At 37.7% G+C, this 21,696-nt stretch overlaps 1 protein-coding gene across 1 annotated transcript; it reads right to left on the bottom strand.

Annotated features, from left to right (window-relative positions):
- Positions 1 to 875: 875 nt before the first annotated feature.
- On the bottom strand, positions 876 to 20,537 carry LOC127629746 (D(2)-like dopamine receptor). The gene is made up of 9 exons (XM_052106963.1): positions 20,506 to 20,537; positions 17,427 to 17,737; positions 15,428 to 15,537; positions 14,483 to 14,619; positions 7,548 to 7,747; positions 5,582 to 5,584; positions 4,307 to 4,390; positions 1,390 to 1,726; positions 876 to 1,063 (listed from the first exon to the last, which is right to left on the bottom strand). The coding sequence occupies exons 2-9, from the start codon at positions 17,703 to 17,705 to the stop codon at positions 876 to 878; spliced, it is 1,338 nt and encodes a 445-aa protein (XP_051962923.1). The 5' UTR covers positions 17,706 to 17,737; positions 20,506 to 20,537.
- Positions 20,538 to 21,696: the final 1,159 nt, after the last annotated feature.

Here is a 21,696-nt window from a genome sequence, read left to right as displayed (position 1 = left end):
AAATCTCCATCAACTGCAAGATGCTATCCTATCAATATGGGCCAACATTTCTAAAGAATGCTTTCAGCACCTTGTTGAATCAATGCCACGTAGAATTAAGGCAGTTCTGAAGGCGAAAGGGGGTCAAACACAGTATTAGTATGGTGTTCCTAATAATCCTTTAGGTGAGTGTACAACTCCCATGCAATGCATGGCTTATAAAAGCTACCAAAATCACAGTTTGTGACTACCATGATTTTAATGTTTCTTACACCTAATTATATTTAGGTTTGTGCAAATTATCAAATTAAGAAACTAAAATAATTCTGACACAGATAAGAATTAGGCATTAAAGCATTGCTGTAAATCTGAAGGGTGTTATTGATATTGTTGATCTTAAAATTCTGTATCCTATATTAATATACAGAGACAACTACAAGTACAGATTTGGTAGGCTACATTCTGAACAGCCAGACACAGCAACATTAGCTAAACCAATGGTGTGAGTTTTGGGCGGGACTATCTCTTTGGCCGATCAATGGTAGGGGAATGTGTTGGGAAACCGTTTGAAAACAATCCAATTCCATTGGTGTGAGTAGTGGAGCAGAAATTTCAAGTTTTTTTCTTTTGTGCTGAGGATACTGCTTAGAAAAATCTATTACCCCCCGTGATTATCTTTCCTTTTTGGATGGTATATCATCATTCAACAAATAACTTGGATAATACAGACGATTTATATACATTTCTTTGTCCATAGTTTTAATCTCAAAATGTAACTGATGTAGCTCCCAGACCAAAGTCCACCTGGGATGCAAGTTTGAATCTTAAAATAAAGATGTGCCCACTGCAGATGAGGTATTGTTCTTTCCCTTTGCTCCCTTGAAGTGAGTCCGCTCTCAACAGTGTAGAATCTTAATGAAAGCTTTGCGAAACTCTATGTTGAAAGTGGTGTATATGATGGGATTAACTGCGCTGTTCACATAGCCCAACCACGTAAAGGCAGTGTAGAGTTCAGGAGGGACTTGGCAGTAAGTGTTGACAATGTGTGTGATAAAGAACGGCAGCCAGCAGATGATAAATACACCTGCAAATAATGCAGACAGAGTAGGTGAAGTGTATTTGTATCACTTCTCAAAGCAAAATAACAGTCTGAATGCTAGACTACAGTAGTTCCGAATTGTGACAGAACTTTAAGAAAAGAATTATATTTTAAAGTTGACAAAGTACTTGTAGAAAAAACTGATTAAATGTTTTATCCAGGGTTATTGGTTTTTTAAATATTGTTTAATATTGGGATCTAAGAAATGGAAGTGGAAGATGGATGGAACTACCCTACTAAACAGAATATTTTCAATAACATTTTAACAATGTGTAAATATACAGTATCAAAGTACTGGAAAAATTGCTTACCGAGGACAATAGCTAACATTTGTGTGGCCTTCTTCTCCTTCTGCTGGGAGATTTTGCGTTTGTTCAGACTCTTGACCGATGTCTTTGCCTTGGCATTTGGGGAGACCTGGATCTCAAATGCTTTGGCCACTTTAGGAATATTGCTGGTGTTTCCATTTCTTTCATGTTTGACACCAGCTTCAGGTAATGGAGGTAATATTTCAGTCTCTTTTAGATTAGAGTTAACAAGCCTGCTGTGTTGATGACTTGCACCAGATTGACCCTGCTTCCTCTGTCTTGGAGGGTTTAAGTTTGTGATTTCATCCATTTGGATATCATCCCCATTGTTTACCACCTCCTTTATGATGATCTGCCAACAAAAAGAGGTGAAAGAATACTTGATAGACAAAAGTAATTTGTGCTAAATATAGTTCTGAAGTGCACAATATCAAGCCTTGTGATGGCAATATGCTTTTCACAACTCATTTGTTCATAATTACTGGTTCATGATTCAAAATTCTTGGTTCAGTTTTAATATGGAATCTAACATACACTAAAACTAAACCTAGAAAAATTATTTGGTTTTAAAGTATGTTCAGTTTTAGATAGAACCAATTACAGAACATTATCTAGAACTAAACCAACAGAAGAACATAATCTAGAACCTACTCTATTTTTAAACTTATCCATGGAACATCATGCAGAACGTAACATTGAGCGAATCCTTGAACATAATCTAGAACCAAAGCTAGAACACAATCTAGAACATACTCTACTCTTAATCCAAATCTAGAACCTACTCTAGAAACAAATCTGAAACACAATCTAGAACATACTGAATTCTTAAATGTAATCTAGAACATAATATAGAACTAAACATAGAGACATCCTTTATTTGATTCTAGATTATGTTTATTTCTAGACAGAACCATACCAAGAACCTCCTCAAGAACCATCCTTTGTTTTGTTCTACATCCGTGGCCAAAAGTATTGGCAGTGACATAAAGTTTGTGTTTCGCAAAGTTTTCTGCTTCAGTTGTTGTGGTGTTGATTCACATTGTTTCTAGATTATCGTGCAGAGTGATAAGATGCATTTTAAATAATTGCAAAAAGTTTCATTGGCCAAAAATAATATTTATCACAAAAACCCAAATGTCACAGTTTTTTGGCCCTGGCACAAAATGACCAGCTAAAATCATTTCACTAATCATACCAGCAGCACCTGGGAAAGTGTAAACGAGTACAAGTAAGGTGAAATCGCATTCTGATTGGATTATATGAGCTGACTGATTGCTATAAAAGGAAGGAAGAAATACAACAGTGAAGCATCCTGAGACCACCATGTGTGGGGTTTCTTTTCATCCAAGGGAGTGGGTTCTCTCACAATTCTGCCCAAAAACACTGCCATGAATAAAGAATGATATCAAAACATCCTGCAAGCGCAACTTCTCCCAACGATCCAGGAGCAATTTGGTGATGATCCGTGCATTTTCCAGCATGATGGAGCAACATGTCACAAGGCAAGAGTGATAATGAAGTGGCTCGGAGATCATTACATTTAAATTTTGGATCCGTGGCCAGGCAACTCCCCGGATCTTAATCCCATAGAGAACCTGTGGTCAATCCAAAAATTGTGATCAACTCCAAGCATAAATAAGACAAGAATGGATCACCATCAGTCAGGATTTGGCCCAGAAGCTGATATCTACCATGCCATAGTGAATTGCAGAGGTTACGAAGAACAAGGGTCAACACTGTAAATATTGACTCTTTGCATAAATTGAATGTTTTTGCCAATAAAAGCCTTTAAAACTCATGACATGCTTATCATTGTATTCCAGTATAGCATAGAAAACATTTGAAAAAATAATCTACAAATACTGAAAAACGCAAGCTTTGCATAACACAAAATGTATGTCACTGCCAATACCTTTGGGCAGAGCTGTAGAGCAGTGGTTCCCAACCCTGTTCCTGGAGGCCCCAACACTGCCAATTTGTATATCTCCCTTTTCTGACACACCCAAATCAGGTCTTGGAGTCTCCACTAACGAGCTGATGAGTTGAATAAGGTGTTTGATAAGGGAGATATCCAAAATGTGTAGTGTTGGGGCCTCCATTAACAGGGTTGGGAACCACTGTTCTAGAATATGTTTGGTTCTAGACAGAACTAAATAAAGAACCTACTGTAGAACCTACTCTAGAACCAAACCAGAATGTAAACTAGAACCTACTCCACTCTTAAACCAAATCTAGAACCAAATTTAGAACTCAGTCTAGAACATACTCTTCTCTTGAACAAAAATATAAAATATGCAGAACGTAATCTAGAACCAAACATAGAAAATAATCTATAATTTAATCTAGAACATCTAGAACAAAGAAGAATTGAAACTATAACGTAATTTAGAACATAACCTTAAATGCAGTCTAAAACCTACTCTAGAACCAATTCTAGGTCATAATCTAGACCATAACTAGAAAGAAATCTAGATTCTAATCTAGAACATAACCTAGAACGTAATCTAGCACATAATCTACAACCAAATCTAGAAAATAATCTAGAATTGAACATATAACAAACTGTAGAACCTACTTTTGAACCTACTTTAGAGGGAACAGAGCATCTACTCTGGAACCAAAGATTCTCTAAAACCAACCAACTTGCCTTAAAGGGATGTTGTACGTACCCATTTATAGAAAAGGTTTCCATGACCGTGGGAACCCTAATGCTTGTAATATAATAATGCTTTTTAAATCAGAGTGTCAAATTATCATTATATATAGAGGATTTAGAATTTAACTTTTAATATTTGCTTAAACAATGTTGTTTCTCATGTGTCATCCATAGTCATAACTACTGGGGATGAATAAGACAGTTAGCTGCTAAAAAATCCTTTTGAGAGCTTTATTTTGAAAAGCAGAGCTCAATTAGCCATACCACATTTCTGTTGTTCACAGGAAAAGTCCCACCAGACTTGACAATCACAGTGCACAGTTTAACATCATCAGGGTGGGTGCATTTCTGAAACACACAAGGTAGACACACCAGACTGCTTTAACACATTAGGACCAGAAGGGAATTTGTTGTTCCTTAGTTGACATCCATTCATGTAAATGAAAGGTTTGTAATACCATTCTATTACACTGATATCTTTGTAAATGTCCGCTTAAAAGTAATGCTTAGCCAATAGGTAATATGTTAGCAGAGGTTTGCAAATTCTTTATAATTTTAAATTACCTGCTTAATGAGAACTCTAGCCCTGCTGAAAAATCTACATTTTATGCTGGTAGCTGTGTTTTGGAACATGGTATCTGATTTCTAACTAATCCAAACTGGTTACCAGATTATTATTATTAGCTGGTTATTAGTTGTACCAAGCAGGTAGGCTATTTTGATCAAAAACAAACCAGCTTCAGCTGGTCATACCAGTCAAGTTGGTCAGGATTATTTATAGAACATATGGTCAACCAGCTAGTAACCAGCTGGAATAAGCTAATGACAAAATTGGACCTGCTAAAAAACAGATAGTATGTTTCAAAACACAGCAGGTAAAGCATTGTAATCTCACTTTAAAAGGCATAAATGTGGACTCATATTAGGCAGAGATGTGACAAATCTAAAATAATTTCAGAACTAAACCTACACAAGTTTAGTATTTTGAGGCACTTTATATATAGAGGTATAAGAACAAGTGTAGAGGGTTCCAATATGAAGGAAACGGGAGCTGGGGTTGCAGTCCAAGTAAGTGTGCTTTTTATTTCTCAGGTTTAACTCAAAATGTGCTTTTCAGCCAGTCATTTACTTTACACACACAGCTTCAATTATAAGAGTCTGCATAAACTCAAAACAATAACGCAGATTCTCAGCACAGCGCTTCTAGTTGTGTGCCTCATACACTCTCTCTCGATGTGTCGCTCCGGCGGCCTTTTAAAGCCTGTCTCCATTGTCACTGAAACGAGACACAGGTTTTTAATATCAACAATCACCAGGTGATGGCCCTTACCACTTCCTGTCTTCCCAGTGACAGGCAAGACCATGTCCCGCTCCACAACAAGTTTTGCACTTCACAGTGAAAGCTTGCCTAAAATAATCATGATGTTGATCTAAAGCCAGTTTCCACATCAGAATGCTTTAGAGGGGACACTGCAGTGACGGAATCAACTGATAGAAGATGTGATGTTTACTTATGCTGGCAGGATACATTATAAGAACTCCCTAACAACAAATAGTTCTCCATAATGCACTGATGCCCTTATCGAGTCTTAGGGTGGGAAGATAAGCTATCAGGTTTTTTTTTTAATAATGGTATATTGAATTTATTCTGGAGTGGGCATATACTCCGTTGAGAAGCCTGTGTATGTCTGCTCGGTTTAAAACAATGCACAGAAAAACAATGTATTATAATAAAGAGATATGAAGCAGTGGTCATTTCCTGCAGGGTACCCATTGATTTGCAGTTTGTCGGGAGAATCAATAAAAAAAAAAGGTCATTCTAGACACATTATGCTCACAGATACAGGGAAGCTTCCATTCTAGAAACCAGGTGTGGTACGATTCTTGATAATAATTTTTGTATTGTTTTCCTGTAAGAATATGAAAAAATCCTTAAAACAAGATCAATTTGATTTATCTAGTTTTAGAAACAACACTGCATAAGATATTTAGGTTTTTCAGAGAATGTATTTTGAACATGTATATTTTGTCTTACTTGTACTGACAGAGTTTTTTAGTCAAAACAAGTGAAAAAATCTACCAGTGCTGAAGAAGTAATCCAAAATATTTAGAATAAGTTACTGACCTTGATTAATCGAACGTAATACATTACAAATTACATTTTACAGGATGTATTCCGTAATCTGTAGTGGAATACATTATAAAAGTAACACTCCCAACCCTGGGTATGAGCTATGCAGAGCCCAGATACTGTACATTTCCTGAGTCTGTTGAATACTGTCCAACTGTTATACTGCAGATGGGATTTATTTTGCTATGGGAATTCACCAGCTTAGTTTAGTGAACTGATGATTATCAAAGTACTGTAATTCATCAGCACTGCAGATTTAAGCAATCCCAATTCACTTAACTGAACTGGTGTGCAAAGTAAAAAATTAAGATGGTAAGAGGGTAAGGGTCAGTAACCACATGTGAAAAAGATCAATATTTAAGTACTTTTTTACTCTAAATTATTTCTTCCTTTAATCAGCAGTTTGCACGTTCATGAGAGGGCTGAGGTGATGTGGTCGATTCGTGTGACATATTGGCATTGGTATGTTCATGCGAGAAGTCACCCCAAAAGACCAGCGTTGTTTACAACTGAGTAGGAGGAACACTGTAAAGACCAAATGCTGTAAACAAATTGAAGCAAATTTAAACAAAGATGTCAGAAGTTTTTTATTTAAGAGTAAAAGAGGAGATACAAGTTTTTGCACAGACCTATTTATTTGAAACTGAGTACTCTGACAAAGAGCACAAGGAAATGGAGGAGGCTGGAACAACAGCAGCACAACAACTAGCCTCTGAGAGACTGAGAGAGCCTGAGAGCTCAGGAGACATGGTGGTGCACATGTAGACAATGTCAGGCAATGCCAACAGAGGTTGAGATAGTCTGCTGCAACGAATGGAGCGTTGCCATGTCGTCGCTGGAAGAACAACATGACCTCAGCCCTCTCTTGAATGTGCATACTGTTGCTTAACGCATGCAACGACTCATAGTTAAAAGGTACTTAAATAGCAATCGTATCATTTTATAAGACATTCAGTTAATCACTGGAGTCATATGGATGACGTTAATGCTGATTGTCTGTGCTTCTTGGAGCATCAAAAATCGTGTTACCATCCACTTGCATTATAAGGACCTACTGAGCTGAGATTTTTTTTATTTTCCTTCAAATGTTTTCTGCTAAAGAAAGTAAGACATATATATTTGGGATGGCATGAGGGTGAGTAAATGATGAGAGAATTGTCATTTTTAGGTGAACTATCCCTTTAAGATAGTTAAATAATTTTTGGTAGGGGCTGTAAAAAACAATTTGGTTGCGCAAGATGAACTTCAACAGATTGCGGCCTGAGAATTACCTTTAGAAATTCCTTTCAAAAAGTGAACCCCCCCCCTTAAAAAAAGAGAAGAAAGCAGAAACGTTCAATATTCTTCACAATCTAGCTCTGGTTGTAGTAGTACCTTTAAAGTGGAGCTCATATCCACATCCGTAACTGGGAAGGTGCGCTTGTTGCTGACGCGTTTCCGTCTCTTACGCAGCACAACGTAGATCTGCACGTATACTAGCAGTGTAATGATGAAGGGTACGTAGAAGGACACAATTGATGAGTACACTACAAAGGCTGGGTTTGCAATCACACATAGGGCATCGTCATGGGTGACTGCAATATAAGATAGAGTGAAAAATAGCTGTTGGCAAAGATACCCAGCATTATCACAATGTTTATCCATCTTTGCTATCAAATAGAGATGAAGAAACAAAAGAAAACAGTTTTTTAAACAATCAATAAATGTATGTGTGTTAACATGATTTATGTAAACAGTGTGTACTGTAATAATTACCAAGTGATAGCTAGAATTTATGCAGAGGGAATCTATCCAACAAAGCCAAAGAGAGACAGCATAAAGGTATCAATGTGGCAGCAGTCCTAATATTTGTAATCTAACTCTGCAGAATCCCTAATGAGTTTAAACCTCAACAATATTTCTTGAGTAGGATCTTGCAGTAGGATTTGTCTTTTACATCTCTACATGTGCCTGATGCCTCCTCCCACCAAGAGCCATGATGCAGTAGAATGCTGATGAAATTACCTCCTCTAATATAACTTTCAAATTAATTGGTGACCTCACATCATTTTAGCTGCTCCTACCACCAGTGTGTGCAAAAGATAATGACACTAATACTTTATGAATACACACTCTACACAAGTTCAAGCTTTTACATTGTACCACATTATTTTTTTTAAGCACAAGCCATTTCTTCAAGCTAAAGATAATTAAATCTACTAAACAGAGTTTATCCGGCATTTAGCTTGTGGTTATTAATTAGAATGATAATTCATACGACATCAGAAAAAGACACATTTTAATGTGAGTTATTGTAAGTTGCATTGTCTTTGAAAATTCTGTCATTATTTACTCACCCTCTTGTTGTTCCAAACCCATACTGAATGATACAATGTTTTTTAGAAGATGTTTAAAAGAATCTTCACGCAGGCCTTTTTTATAGAATGAAGGCATAATGACAAGGTTCTGTCAAGCACCATCATAAACAAAAAAGTACCAAAGAAGTACAATAAAAGTCCATATGACTCATTTACTATATTCCAAGTCTTATGAAGACATTTGATAGCTTTGATACCTCTGTAATATCCCTCAAATCTCATCTGCACTTCAAAATATTCCAACATGGTGCATCACAACTGGTGAGACAAGTGAGATCCAATGGCGTTTGGCATTACTGACATCAATCAAGGGGCCAGATTCACGAAAATATTCGGAAGAAAAAAATTAAGAAAGTTCTTTAAGAATGTTTTCTTAAGAACATCTTAATTTTTTTGTGAGTGTGTGAGATGGGTTAGTTTTACGACATTAAACGTCAAAGGAGAATTTACTTCCTGCTAACCATTTGCTAACTTTTAATTTGACATGGAGGAAAGAAAGAAAATAAAATAAACAAAAACTTCAATAGACAAGAGCAGGAAGTTATAGTTGAGGAAATGAAAAAGTTCTCCTTAGGAAGCTTGATAATTAAATCACGTCGGAAATGAAGAGGCGGGTAAATGGGAAAGGGTGGCAGAGGCTGTCTCTGCTGTAGCCAGCTCCGATAGGGATGTGGATGGGGGGTGAAAATGAAAGTCTCTAATGCTTTCTAATGTTCTAATTATTATGTTTCTATGAACTCTAAAGATCACGGCGAGAGAGCGCTTTATGTAGCGCATCCGTTTTAATTAGCGTGATTGGTCACCACATCAAGAAGCTTTAAAACAACATTTATTGTTTGAATTTTGTGAAAACATTTACATTGTTTACAAGCTGAAAATTAAAATATAATTAAACAAAACAGTCAAAAACGTTTTTTTGGTCTAAAATAAAATTTCTACTGTACTTAACAGCCCACTGTGACTTCAGACTCAACATGAAAAGTAGTAAATTCATTAAACTTCTTACTACTTAGAATTTAAGACAACTGCGAGGTTATCCTGACTTTAAAATGTTATTTACAATGATATTTAAGAACGTTCTATTCAAGAATTTTAGTGCTTCTTACATTTTTTTCTTCAGAACAATCTTAGGAAAAAAATAAGAACTTTCTAAAGAAGTTTATTTGGGAATACAAAATAATCGTATCTTTTCTCTTAAGTTACAAATTATGAAGAAAATGGTAGTTAAGAAGAAATTTCTTCTTAAGAACTTTTGTGAATCTGGTCCCTGATGACTGATGTTTGAATATGTGCAAGTATGAATTAGATTTAAGAACTACAGATTTCCAGAATGTTTTTGTGTTATATGAAGCAGCATAGCCAGAAAAACACTACACTACAAAACTTAAAACATGCAAAAAACTAAAAAACTAAAAATCTTATTTTATAAAAAACACAAAGCATGTGTTTTCTGTTAACATCTCTGTTTCTTTTATCAATAGTGAACTGCTATCTAGCTTTCCATACAGTATAACTTTATTTGGACATAAGCTGAACAAATGCCTACCTATATAACAATTAGGCATGATACTGAATGGATTGAAAAAAGAAATACAAACACATAAGTACGAATAGGCAAGGAGAAGTGGCAGCTTGCAAGAAAAATATGCAGTAGCCTCTCTACAACTTTATAAAATATGCACTGATGCCAAACTAGCAAGAGTTCCAATGAAATAATGTGAGTACAATCATTTCAGAGGCTATCTTCAGTCACCTAAACACTGTATAAAAACAAATGACTTAGCAGGCATATGAATAAAAAAAGCCTAAAATCCTGTGATCTGCATCTTTATTCTGTTGAGGGGCTGTATGGGTTGAATGAGTTGAAGGCGTCTGGACTTCCAGAGATTACAGTGAGAGTGAATGGACATTCATGCACTTTAGCTTTAATTTTCCACAACAGAGAAGCAGCACATTAAAGTTGTTCGTTTTGAATTTCGGGACTCGAGTGGCATTTTGAGGTATTGTCTTTAGTATGTTTTTAATGCTGGGCTCAAATCTCACAGTGAGTCTGAATATTTCCAAGGCATGAGGTTCTTTCTTTAAAGCAGCTTTCGTATGATGTGTATCTTCAAAAGTGCAATACAAACAGACTTCTTGATTTCTGTAAAGTTACTCTCTGTGCATTTGAGGGGAGATCATCCATTTTGTGCACAATATGACAATGTCCAGTACCAATCTGACTAAATATGTTAGTTATGCAACTAAACAGTTGTCTTAAAAAAAATAATAATAATAATTAAAATAACTCAATTGTTGTTTGCTTTGCCAGTATGCCATGCTCGCTCTGTCATTTACCAGTGTCATGAACAATAAGTCTGCTTGGGTTGCATTCCAGAAAAAATTTGTATGCCCTTTCCTCTGTAACTTCATTCCATCTCATGGACTTGGAAGTAGATTACTGTTTACGCTGCATGAGTGCCCACTACTAATGGAACCAGTGCAATGAGTTTAAATGGAATGGCCTAATCCCTGAGATGGATATATTCAAGTCAAGTAATTTCTATTTGTATAGCACTTTTCACAGCACACATAGCAGATTTACAGGAAATCATGCATTAAAAAAAATGAAACTATAAAGTCTTAGAGTGATCACTGTGTAGTTTGTAAATTGTATATACAAATTTATAATTAAATAATTGTATTTAGATCTCTTGAGAGCAAGCTGAAGGTGACTTTGAAAGACATATAGAGCCCCTAAACCAACCCTTGCCCTGACCCTTACCATGGTTGGAAGTGCTGCCCACTTTTGGATTGGGCCCAACCTCCTTCTGGTTTAACCCTGCCCCTTCTGGAGTTTCCCCGCCCTCTGTTGGAGTTTCCACTCCTGTTTGGAGATCTCCGGGTTGCAGAAATACCTACTTGGAATCCCTTGATCTGCTCGTGCAATAAGGCTAATGTAATTTTGTAAATTTAGAGGCTAATATATAAATCTTGTCTGTTGGTAACATGAAAACACAAAATGGTAACATTACAATGGACACACAAAGGCTTTGACTGTGTATCAAACAGTCAGCCTAAGGTAGCTACAAGTATTGTGCAGTTCAATCTCAATATAACTCCTCTAAATAGTTTAATTTACCTAACTTCACTTACAGCTGTCCCTTCCATCATACACTAAAGTTGTGTGGGGTGTGTGTAGGTTAAGCATGATCTGCTGTCATGTCACAATCAAGTTACATTTTGGGATATGGAGCCTCCTGAAATGTACATATGTGTAGGCTCACTCCCGTTCAAAATCAAGGGGTTGAGGGACTGTCAGCAGAAACCTCCCTTGCCCACTTATGGGCTTTGGTGGCTCAGTGGTTAAGGCTCTGGGTTACTGACCAGAAGGTCAGGGGTTCAAGCCCCAACACCACCAAGACACCACTATTGGGCCCTTGAGCAAGGCCCTTGAACCTATCTGCACCAGGGGTGCGGTATCATGGCTGACCCTGCACTCTGACCCCAGCTTAGCTGGGATATGTGAAAAATAAATAATTTCACCATGTATATGCAGAAATGTATGTATAATGTGTGACAATTGATCAATAATAATAAAAAAATAAAAAAAAGTGGAGCAGATTTCCAAAATTGTGGGTTTATTGATTTTATTATGTATAACATCTAAAGAAAATTTATTGTTGTATATACATAGTTATATACATGATGAAGCAATTTTGTAGGATTTATAATAAGGCACTGAATAGAGTACCCATTAAAATGTATTTCAGTCAATAGAATCGCAACGGAAACTGAATTATCCGTGGGAACTCAATTGTTCTCTACACCGGCAGACTACTGTTGTCACGATCCCTTGTTGTCCGCACTGTGTTTTCTGTTTCACTCAGCACGTCACACTACATGTCACGTTTCCCTGTTGTCCGGCCCGTGTTTTCACCAGTCCTTGTCTAAGAAAACTACACTTCCCATCTTTCCTTGCCCTCACCACCTTCCAGCACTCACTCATTTTTTTCACCTGTTTATCGTTTAGTTCCATCACCTCGTGTATTTAAACCCTGTTTGTTTTCCTTTCCCTCGTCGATTGTTGTATGTGATTGTGGCAGGGCGGAGGGCGGGGCCGGGTCGTGATCCTACACACCCGGTCCCGTATTAGGCTAATTATGCCTCCGTGAGGTTTAAAGGCTGACTGCAGAGGGCCGTGCGGGAGAGAGAGATCGTTAGCGGACATGTCCGTCGTGTGTGTGTTTATGTCGTCTTTTAAGTTTCTCATTAAAATATAATTTATATTGAAAAGCCGGTTCTCGCCTCCTCCTTGCCCATCTTTTAACTGTGTTACACTGGTGCCGAAGCCCGGGAAGGAGGAGGGATACGCCGTAGTAGAGTTCTCGCCACTACCGTCCACCCCAACGGAGCAGCCGCGGCCATCTGCCGGGGGACGAGGAGCCCAGCCACCTGAACGAGGACGATGGCCGCCGACCGCGAGGGGAGGAGGGACTCCTAGCCGACCGCCTGGAGCAGTCAGGGCCGCTGCCAGGGGCGGAGGATTCGCCTACCGGCCGCTGAAACACGGCGGGGTTTAAGACCGCCGACCGCGAGTGGGGAGGGGCTCACTGCCGACCGCCTGGAGCGAGAGAACCGCTGCCAGGGGCGGGGGAGACCCCTTCTAGTCCCCGAGAACGCGGCGGGGTGTTCCATCCGCCAGGGGCTGGAGGACTGCCTCAGATCCGCCTGGAGAGGCGCGGCTGTCGTCCGATAAAGGGTGGAGGAGTGGCCGAGGAACAAGCTGCGGCGTATCGGAGAACTGGCGAGTAAGTTTTTTTTTTTTTCATCTCTCTCTCCTCTCTATCTCACTGTCGCTCTGCGTTTTTGGGGGGGTACTACACCGTTACAGGAGTACCCTCCCATTTTAATCATTTCTGTTTCCCTCCTCTTATCCCCTCCCTCGTCCAGGTAGATGGGGATGACCTGCCGGCAGTCAGTGCGGAAGGCGCGCCCTCCCCCAGGGAAAGAGGGGGGGGGGGTGTACGTCAGGCCGGGGGCTCCCCAGCCTGAGAGAACGAGGGAGGAATGTGGCAGGGTGGAGGGCGGGGCCGGGTCGTGATCCTACACACCCGGTCCCGTATTAGGCTAATTATGCCTCCGTGAGGTTTAAAGGCTGACTGCAGTGGGCCGTGCGGGAGAGAGAGATCGTTAGCGGACATGTCCGTCGTGTGTGTGTTTATGTCGTCTTTTAAGTTTCTCATTAAAATATAATTTATATTGAAAAGCCGGTTCTCGCCTCCTCCTTGCCCATCCTTTAACTGTGTTACAGTGATGTTTCATGTTTTCCAATGTTTTATGCCTGCTCTTGTTCCCATGTTTGTTCGTTCGAGGATAGCCTTGCCCTTCGTGGATGTTTCGTGTTCGTGTGTTAATTTCATTTTCCCACTGTGGACCTTTTATTTGTTCCAGTGTTAGTGTTCTTTTCACCCATGTGTTAGTTTGTGTTTGAGTTACTTTTCCCATCGTGGAACTTTTATTTTGTTCCAGTGTTTTGTGTTCCTTCTATTATTATTTAATAAAACCGCAATTGGATCAAAACCACCCGTCTGCCTTCTCCTGCATTCCACACGTTCATAACAACTGTGCTGAGGATGTTTCTAGTGGAGTTGATTGACAGCAATGCAGCCAATTAAATCAAATTGCCATTTATATATGTTTCTTTATTTTATTTTCTCAGTTTCACAAATTTGGTGCGATTTGTTTGAGAACAGACTTTAAAAAATATGAATTTAAAAACAAATATATATATATATATATATATATATATATATATATATATATATATATATATATTTGGGGGTCTAGTGTCCCTTGGATTCACAAAAGAAAGGTAGTCATAAGTGTTTGGAATGAGGTTGAGTAAATGACAGAATTTTCTACTGAAATATTGACAAACTAGTCAAAAGTGAATATTTTTCCTATACGTACCAGTATTATTCAGTCCAAACAGCAGTGGACATGATATAGCAAAAGATAAAATCCACACCACAGAAATCATGACAGTGACCCTCCTCTTTGAGCTGTACCGTGTGTTGTATAACATAGGCATGGCTACTGCTGTATACCTGTGGAAGATAACAGACAAGGTGGATTTACTTTTATCTTACAGCCCTGACCTGTAACATATTTCCCCATTTGCATGCAACTTGCTTATAATGACTTCACAGCTCTGCATGTGAACTGTGATGTACCTGTATGACACTACATGTTGGTGTTCCCCAGAGGAGAAGAAACAAAAGAAAACTTGCTTTTGAAGCAAAAAGTTTCAAAAGTGAACGCATATTTAATGCATTTTGGGTCATTTGTTTCTTTTTACATTTTTAGTCTTATTTTCTTTATACGGTAATTTTGTTTGTGGTTTTTCAGGATGTCATACAACCTGTCTATTTTAGCAGATGCCTAATTTGGCTAACTTCTATTAAGTAAAGTAAATAAATCAACATTTGCACCAAAATACTGAAGAGTTTGATCAGATGCCAGCGTTAGACATAAACAACAAAATATATGGTAACCGTTTATCCTTGATTTAAAGTTGATAGTTGCTATCCTATCTATGCATGCTAGTATATTTAGTTGCATTTATTATCAGAACAGACCAACGACCCATTTTGGGTTTTTTATTTACCAGTTGAATACCAATAAAGGACACATGTACTGTATATATGTATATAGTATTTATATAATAAGTATTTTCATCAACTTATATAATATTGTTTAGTTTGTAATACAGTCCACATAAATACATCCTGAGCACCAGAATTTGTTTATTTTTAGGTGTAAAAGCTGAGTTTTTCGGCCTTTTGGGTAGAGGAACCAAATTTAGTCTCAGTCAGCATTAGTCTGAACTTGTAATATCAGAGAAGCAACACCTACCTGTCAATACTGATGGCACACAGATTAAGTATGCTCGCTGTGCACATCATCACGTCCAGGGTGACAAAGATGTCACAATGGATTGTGCTGAACCGCCACTCTCCCACCACCTGGGAGAACAGAAATGGATGACAAAAAGCTCTTCTAATTATAATATAATAGATCTGAATGCAAACCTACACTGCACACATGTTTTTGACTTTACTGACACTAGAGTTAGTGACTTGCCAGAAACACTCTGCAAGCATTCCATAATAAACTATATATATATATATATATATATATATATATATATATATATATATATATGGCTCAGGAGTCATAATGGAGTTCCTAAATATGTTTTATTTAATGGGATACTTCAACAAAAAATTTACATTATGTCATTCTCTATCGGAGAAATAAAAATAGACACAAACAAGACAAATACTGACACACAGTAACAGTATGGAGCTATAAAATGAATGTGGATAGCATAGCTCAGATAATTTGGTTTTGCTGCTACAGTATTTTGTAGAAACAACGGAGATTATGAATGCTCTTTCCTATGGGAACCACTTGCTTGTCTCGTTTAAAAGTCTGGGAGTCAATTTGCAATAGTTTCAGCCACTACACTAGGTAATGATGATTTAACCAATAAAATATTGGCGTTCTCTCTGGTTTAGGCGATAACACTGGCAGAGAAGCAATATAGCACAGATCAGCCTCATGCACAGTTTGCAGCTCCCAAGTTGGCTGGCAGAACTCTTGAGCTGTGAGCTGCTTCTGATTAATGTGTGTCCGCAGGCAAGCTGAGGGACACGCATACCTCTTGATGGGCTTATAGGTCCCTGACTCTGGAGTTTACATCGCTGTCATTGATTAAAGAATTATTTGACACCTCTAATGAAAGCAGCTGTGTGTTGCCGGAATCAGTTCATTACCATATCGCCTAACTCAGATGAAATGAGCCTCACTACTCTCATTCTCAGACATAGCTGTTGATAAAAACACTGGGACAGAAAGAGAGAGAGAGAGAGAGAGAGAGAGAGAGAGAGAGGTCCATCCAACAAGCAAACCTTTTTACATAGCTGTGCATAATAAACAGCTAATCTAACACGATAAATCTGATGGATAAGGATTTTCATGACTCATATCTCAGCGTGTTCTGAAGATTTTTTAAAAGTTGTTTACACAAAGCCAAGCATCTTCTGGAGTGACAGCTAATATACAAAAATATCTTATCAGTCCTAAAAAAATAATTGAGGATTTATATAAGACACAACGCAGCAATGTTTTCTAATTTAGCTAATAAATAAGACTCCTTCTCAGTGCAATACAATTATTACATTTCATTTCAACCAACTCTCAGCAGTTTTTGAGTAATGCTATCTAAATAAGTAATGACTGAAACAAATGACTGAGAATGTGGTTCCACAATTCTGACCTATAAAAGAAAACAACATGTTGTAGAATCCTTTTAATATACATGTTATAACAATGAAAAAGCTGTAAATTGTATGTGCTGCATATGAAGTGTTACTTTTGATTTATAGTTCAGACTTGGAGCCCAGTTTAAATAGCATTATCAACCTGATTGCATTAGGATCAGAAAAACTTGAGTCATGGTTATGATCTGAATGTACATTTCAGCCTATAGATTTTGCTTGTAATTTGATAGCTTTAGTAATAAGTATGGCTCAATGATATACACAAGGAAGGTTTCTCTAATACAACCATTGTGATAATGGCAAAACCTGTGGAAATGATGAGATGTGCTAGCGGCTACTACAAATTGATTGGCTGCAATGAGGTTTAATACACTCTGGTGCCTGCAGCTCTTCTTATTTAATTCTCATGCAGATTGACTCTTATGAGTTATGAAGCAGATGGCAAAAGAAATTACAGTCTTAGAATCAGAAATCAATCTGATAAAATTCCCTTGCATTATTACAGACCACACAGGTTCTACTTTTTGGAATAGGTTTCATTTCAATGTAAAATTATTACTGGAACCTACCTCAAGGTATACCACCCATGGCATAACGAGTGTCGCCACGAGTAGGTCTGCCACAGCCAGGCTGACGATCAGGTAGTTGGTGGTGGTTTGCAGGGCTTTCTCCCTGGAGACAGCCATACACACCAGCACGTTGCCAAAAACAATGACGAAAATGAGCAGCGTGAGAAGCATGGCATAGTAATTGTACTGGTGCTTCCTCCCCTGTTCCGTAGCATTGAAGTCCTGGGATCCATTTTCAAAGAAGCTCTCATTATAGGCATACTCTTTGAAGACTTCCATCAGATGTAGATGGTTAAGGCCACGTAGAGGCCCTAAAATCATAGACAAATTAGATTTTTCATTTAAGAAATCCAGTTAATTATTTCTTACAGCTGAAGGGTGTAATTTTTTTTCGATGTTATGGTATTTTAACAGAGGAAACTTTAGTGCTCGGAGGTTGCTCTTTCTTAGTTCAAGAGACATAATCGTAGCCCCAGGAGAACTAAGAATAGACTCAAATAAGACAATAGCTGACATAAGAGTAGGAGTACAGCGCTACAACATTACTGTAGCATACAATTTGTTTTTTTAAGTATTTGATGAGAAATGTTTCATGTTATAATCGTATTAATAATGAAATCTCAGACTTTTGATTGCAGACTTAAGAGTCCTGACCAACCTGAGTACAGTTTGTGTCATTATTGAGATCTCTTCATATGAGAGTACTAGGGTCTTTTTCAAAGTATAATCTGAAAAGCAGGAGACTTAAGCAAACATCTCTATTTCCTCTCCATTTAATCTAATTGCATCTAGTTGAAACAATCACATTAGTGATTTTCTTTTCCAAACATGATCACATATGAAATCAACATGCAGCTTCCAAAAATACGTCCGAATTACTGAAAACGACATCGGCCATCTAAATTTTTGTCTCATTTCCGCTGTGATCACCTTTCCCTCTTGCACTGCTGATAGGAAGTAATTGTGTTCACATAAACAATGGTAAGTGCCAAGGATGTACCCACATATTCAGAATTTAATAATCAACTATGGAAAGAAACCCTTATTAGAAGAGCACTATTATGAATATTGGGGGGTTATGTCCCCCTATATATCTATGGTGGTTATCGCCCTGGTGAGTGTGATTCAGATGAAGCATTTTTGCTCTAAAATAACATTTTTACTCCACTGATGGTTAGGTTTACAGTTGGGATTTGCATTAGGGGATGAAGTTAATTATACATACAATCTTGCTGACTATATTACATAATTTACAACTAAAAATACTACTCACTTTTGGTGCAACTCAGTGGTGCCTGCAGCTGTACGGCTGTACGCACTGTTCATACCTTGACCTACCTGAGAGACATTTTCACTGACAATATTGCAGCAATTATTACATGTTTCCTATATTTCTGTTGGCTGTTTCATGAATGAATCATTCTTTTGAGTCCAGTGAATTGGCCAGTTAAACTGGACAGTAAAACAGTATTGGGATACTTAACAACACAGAGAACAAACGGTGTTGGATGAACTGGATACCTAAAATCAACAGAAACAAAAAGCAACATTTTGAGAAGTAACTTTCATAAAACTGCAACTTGTGCTGTGTCACGTAAATTAGGGGAAGTTTACACAAGACGTGTTTTTCGCGTCCATTAAAGCTCCGCAATCGCTCATGGACAATTTACAGTGCATCCGGAAAGTATTCACAGCGCTTCACTTTTTCCATATTTGTATATGTTACAGCATTATTCCAAAATTGATTAAATTAATTATTTTCCTCAAAATTCTACAAACAATACCCCATAATGACAACGTAAAAGAAGTTTGTTAAAAATAAAAAATGTTTGGGGTGCTCTGTAGCATATTCCGTTTGAGCTACTGTCACTAAACTTTGAAAACATATAGATCTCATCAAGCCGGACAACTTTCGTGCTCACAGTCATAAGCAGGAACAGGAAGTCGGCCATTTTGGATTGTTGGAAAAATGCATGCTCTGGAATTTGAAATACTTCTCCTAGGGATTTCATGTTACAGGTACAAATGTGGGTGACATCATGCCAAGACAGTGATGATGCTAAAATGTGAATGGATTTTTGATTTATCGAATGGTTTTGCAATGGCAACATGATAATGTAAAAAAAGGAAAAAGGAAGTGTCTCATATGTTCTGTTTACATCAAAATTGAGCCACATTTTTGGCCTTATGGGCTGATTACATTGATTGGCTATTGTGGGTTACGGTCGTTACGCCACCAACTGGTGGAAGTGTGGCACTTTTAACAGACTTACATCACTCTTATGTCTCAAGACAGTGCAGATTTAAAATTCTGAAGTGATACTTGATATTTTAAACAGTATTGCCATGGCAATTCATTAAATACAATTATTCCTTTTTTATGTATATTCACATGTTTTTGAGGTACTTGGAATGCCTGAATTTTTATGATATACTCCCATCAGAGTTGTCAGCCATTAGGCCTGGGCAAATGTTAACACATGGGCGTTGCTGGGGAGCACTGTAATGCAACCTTTTGACAAAAGTGGTGTGGTCAATTTCTTCTACGGTCACCAAACTTGCTACATATATTGATCTCATCAAGCTGGACAACTTTCAAAATTACAGTCATTAGCTCCACCCAACAGGAAGTCAACCATTATGGATTGAATATGCATTATTTGAAAATTCCAGGCCCTGAAATTTTGAATACTCCTCCTAGAGGATTCATGTGACTGGCACCAAACTTAGTATTAATTATCTTATATTTACTCTTAAATTTTTTCAAGCCTTTTAAAATATAGGGTGTCAAATTAATTTTGAAAATTACAAAAGTAATTTCCTTTAATGTTATGAACATGCATGTGAAATAATATGAGCTGCAAATTATTAACAAGTTGAAACCTAAAAAATTAAGCAGAATTGCACAGATAACAATAAAAAGTTTTTATCATGAAAAAGTGCAATGTGTCATAGCTGTCTGAATGTGATCTGCCTGGTCCAAATTACATCATTGGGCATCAGGAAAAACTAACATATACAGTGACAGAAAAACACCTCACTCGCATTTTCATGTAATAAAGGGGTGATGTAGACTCACACTGTCAACTCTTGGTGAAAAATACTTTCTCTGCTCTCACACCTAATCCATTTTGATCGACTCTTCTCAGAAGCTTCAATGCAAACCTGAGGTTAAGAGACAAAACATGGAAGTGTGGAGCACTGAAAAGGGGCGGTGCTGAATAAGGTGAATATAAATTATCTTTCCCCCATGTCGTCTTTTATTATAGTATGATAGATCTCAGACAACCTCGCCCCTAAACACCCTGTAATGACAAAACCTAATGTGATTGGTTGCTTTACGTTTCAGTTAGATGGCTTTTCCTGTCTAAGTGGGCGGTTCTTTGAAAATTTAAACAGCTATAGAGCCCAGTTCTGGCTATGCGAGACTACACACCCGATAATATTAGTGTAAGTGAACAGAACTGCATATACCATTTCATAACACGCTCACTATGATGCTGTGAATTCTTTATTTACTATCGCCTTTACTAAGTTAAGTTATTAGCTTCAATATAGCTTGGTGTTGTAATGTATGACCTTGTCTTGTTCTACTGTTTCCCCTTTGTCTTCCATTTTTGTCACTTTCGTTACTCCATAGTTTTCACTTTTGACCCGTCTGTAACTCCACAGTCTTGTTAGCCCTCGTGTTCATTGTTCATTGTTTTCACCTGTCCTCGTTAGTTTCTCATTGGTTTCTATTTAGCACCTTGTCATGTTATTTTGAGTTCTGTTTGTTCATTGGCCCTTTCATGTATTTATACCCTGTCTGTTTGTTCAGTCACTGTCAATCGTTGTTTTGTTAGTGAATGTTTAGGTTTGTAGTTAGCCTGGTCTGTGGTCCCTGCCCTTGTGCTCTGTTCATGTTTACTTCCCCATTGCGGGTGTTCCTTTGTGTTTATCAGTTAATAAAGATACTGCAAGTGGATCCTCAACCTTCGTCTCTCTCCGCTATCTCTGCTCAGCGTAACAGGTGTCCTTGCTGATGTTCATTTGGGAATAAGGGCTGACACAGTTTAATCTACAGTAAGCTCTTCTCAAGATTTAAAAAAGAAAACATTTAAAAAAATTATTAAAAAAATTATTTCCTGGATAATTTCTATAAAATTCTGAATAAAACTACTCAAACAAACATTACTCCTACAGATTCTCATTGTAAAAAGCAAGCGCTTGTCCAGTGGTGGAAAGAGTACTGATTTTTTTTTTTTTTTACTTAAGTAAAAGTACTGCT

The sequence above is a fragment of the Xyrauchen texanus genome, chromosome 36 (genome assembly GCF_025860055.1).
Source record: "Xyrauchen texanus isolate HMW12.3.18 chromosome 36, RBS_HiC_50CHRs, whole genome shotgun sequence".
Classification (NCBI taxonomy): domain Eukaryota; kingdom Metazoa; phylum Chordata; class Actinopteri; order Cypriniformes; family Catostomidae; genus Xyrauchen; species Xyrauchen texanus.
This window is presented reverse-complemented; position numbering and strand designations above follow the sequence as displayed.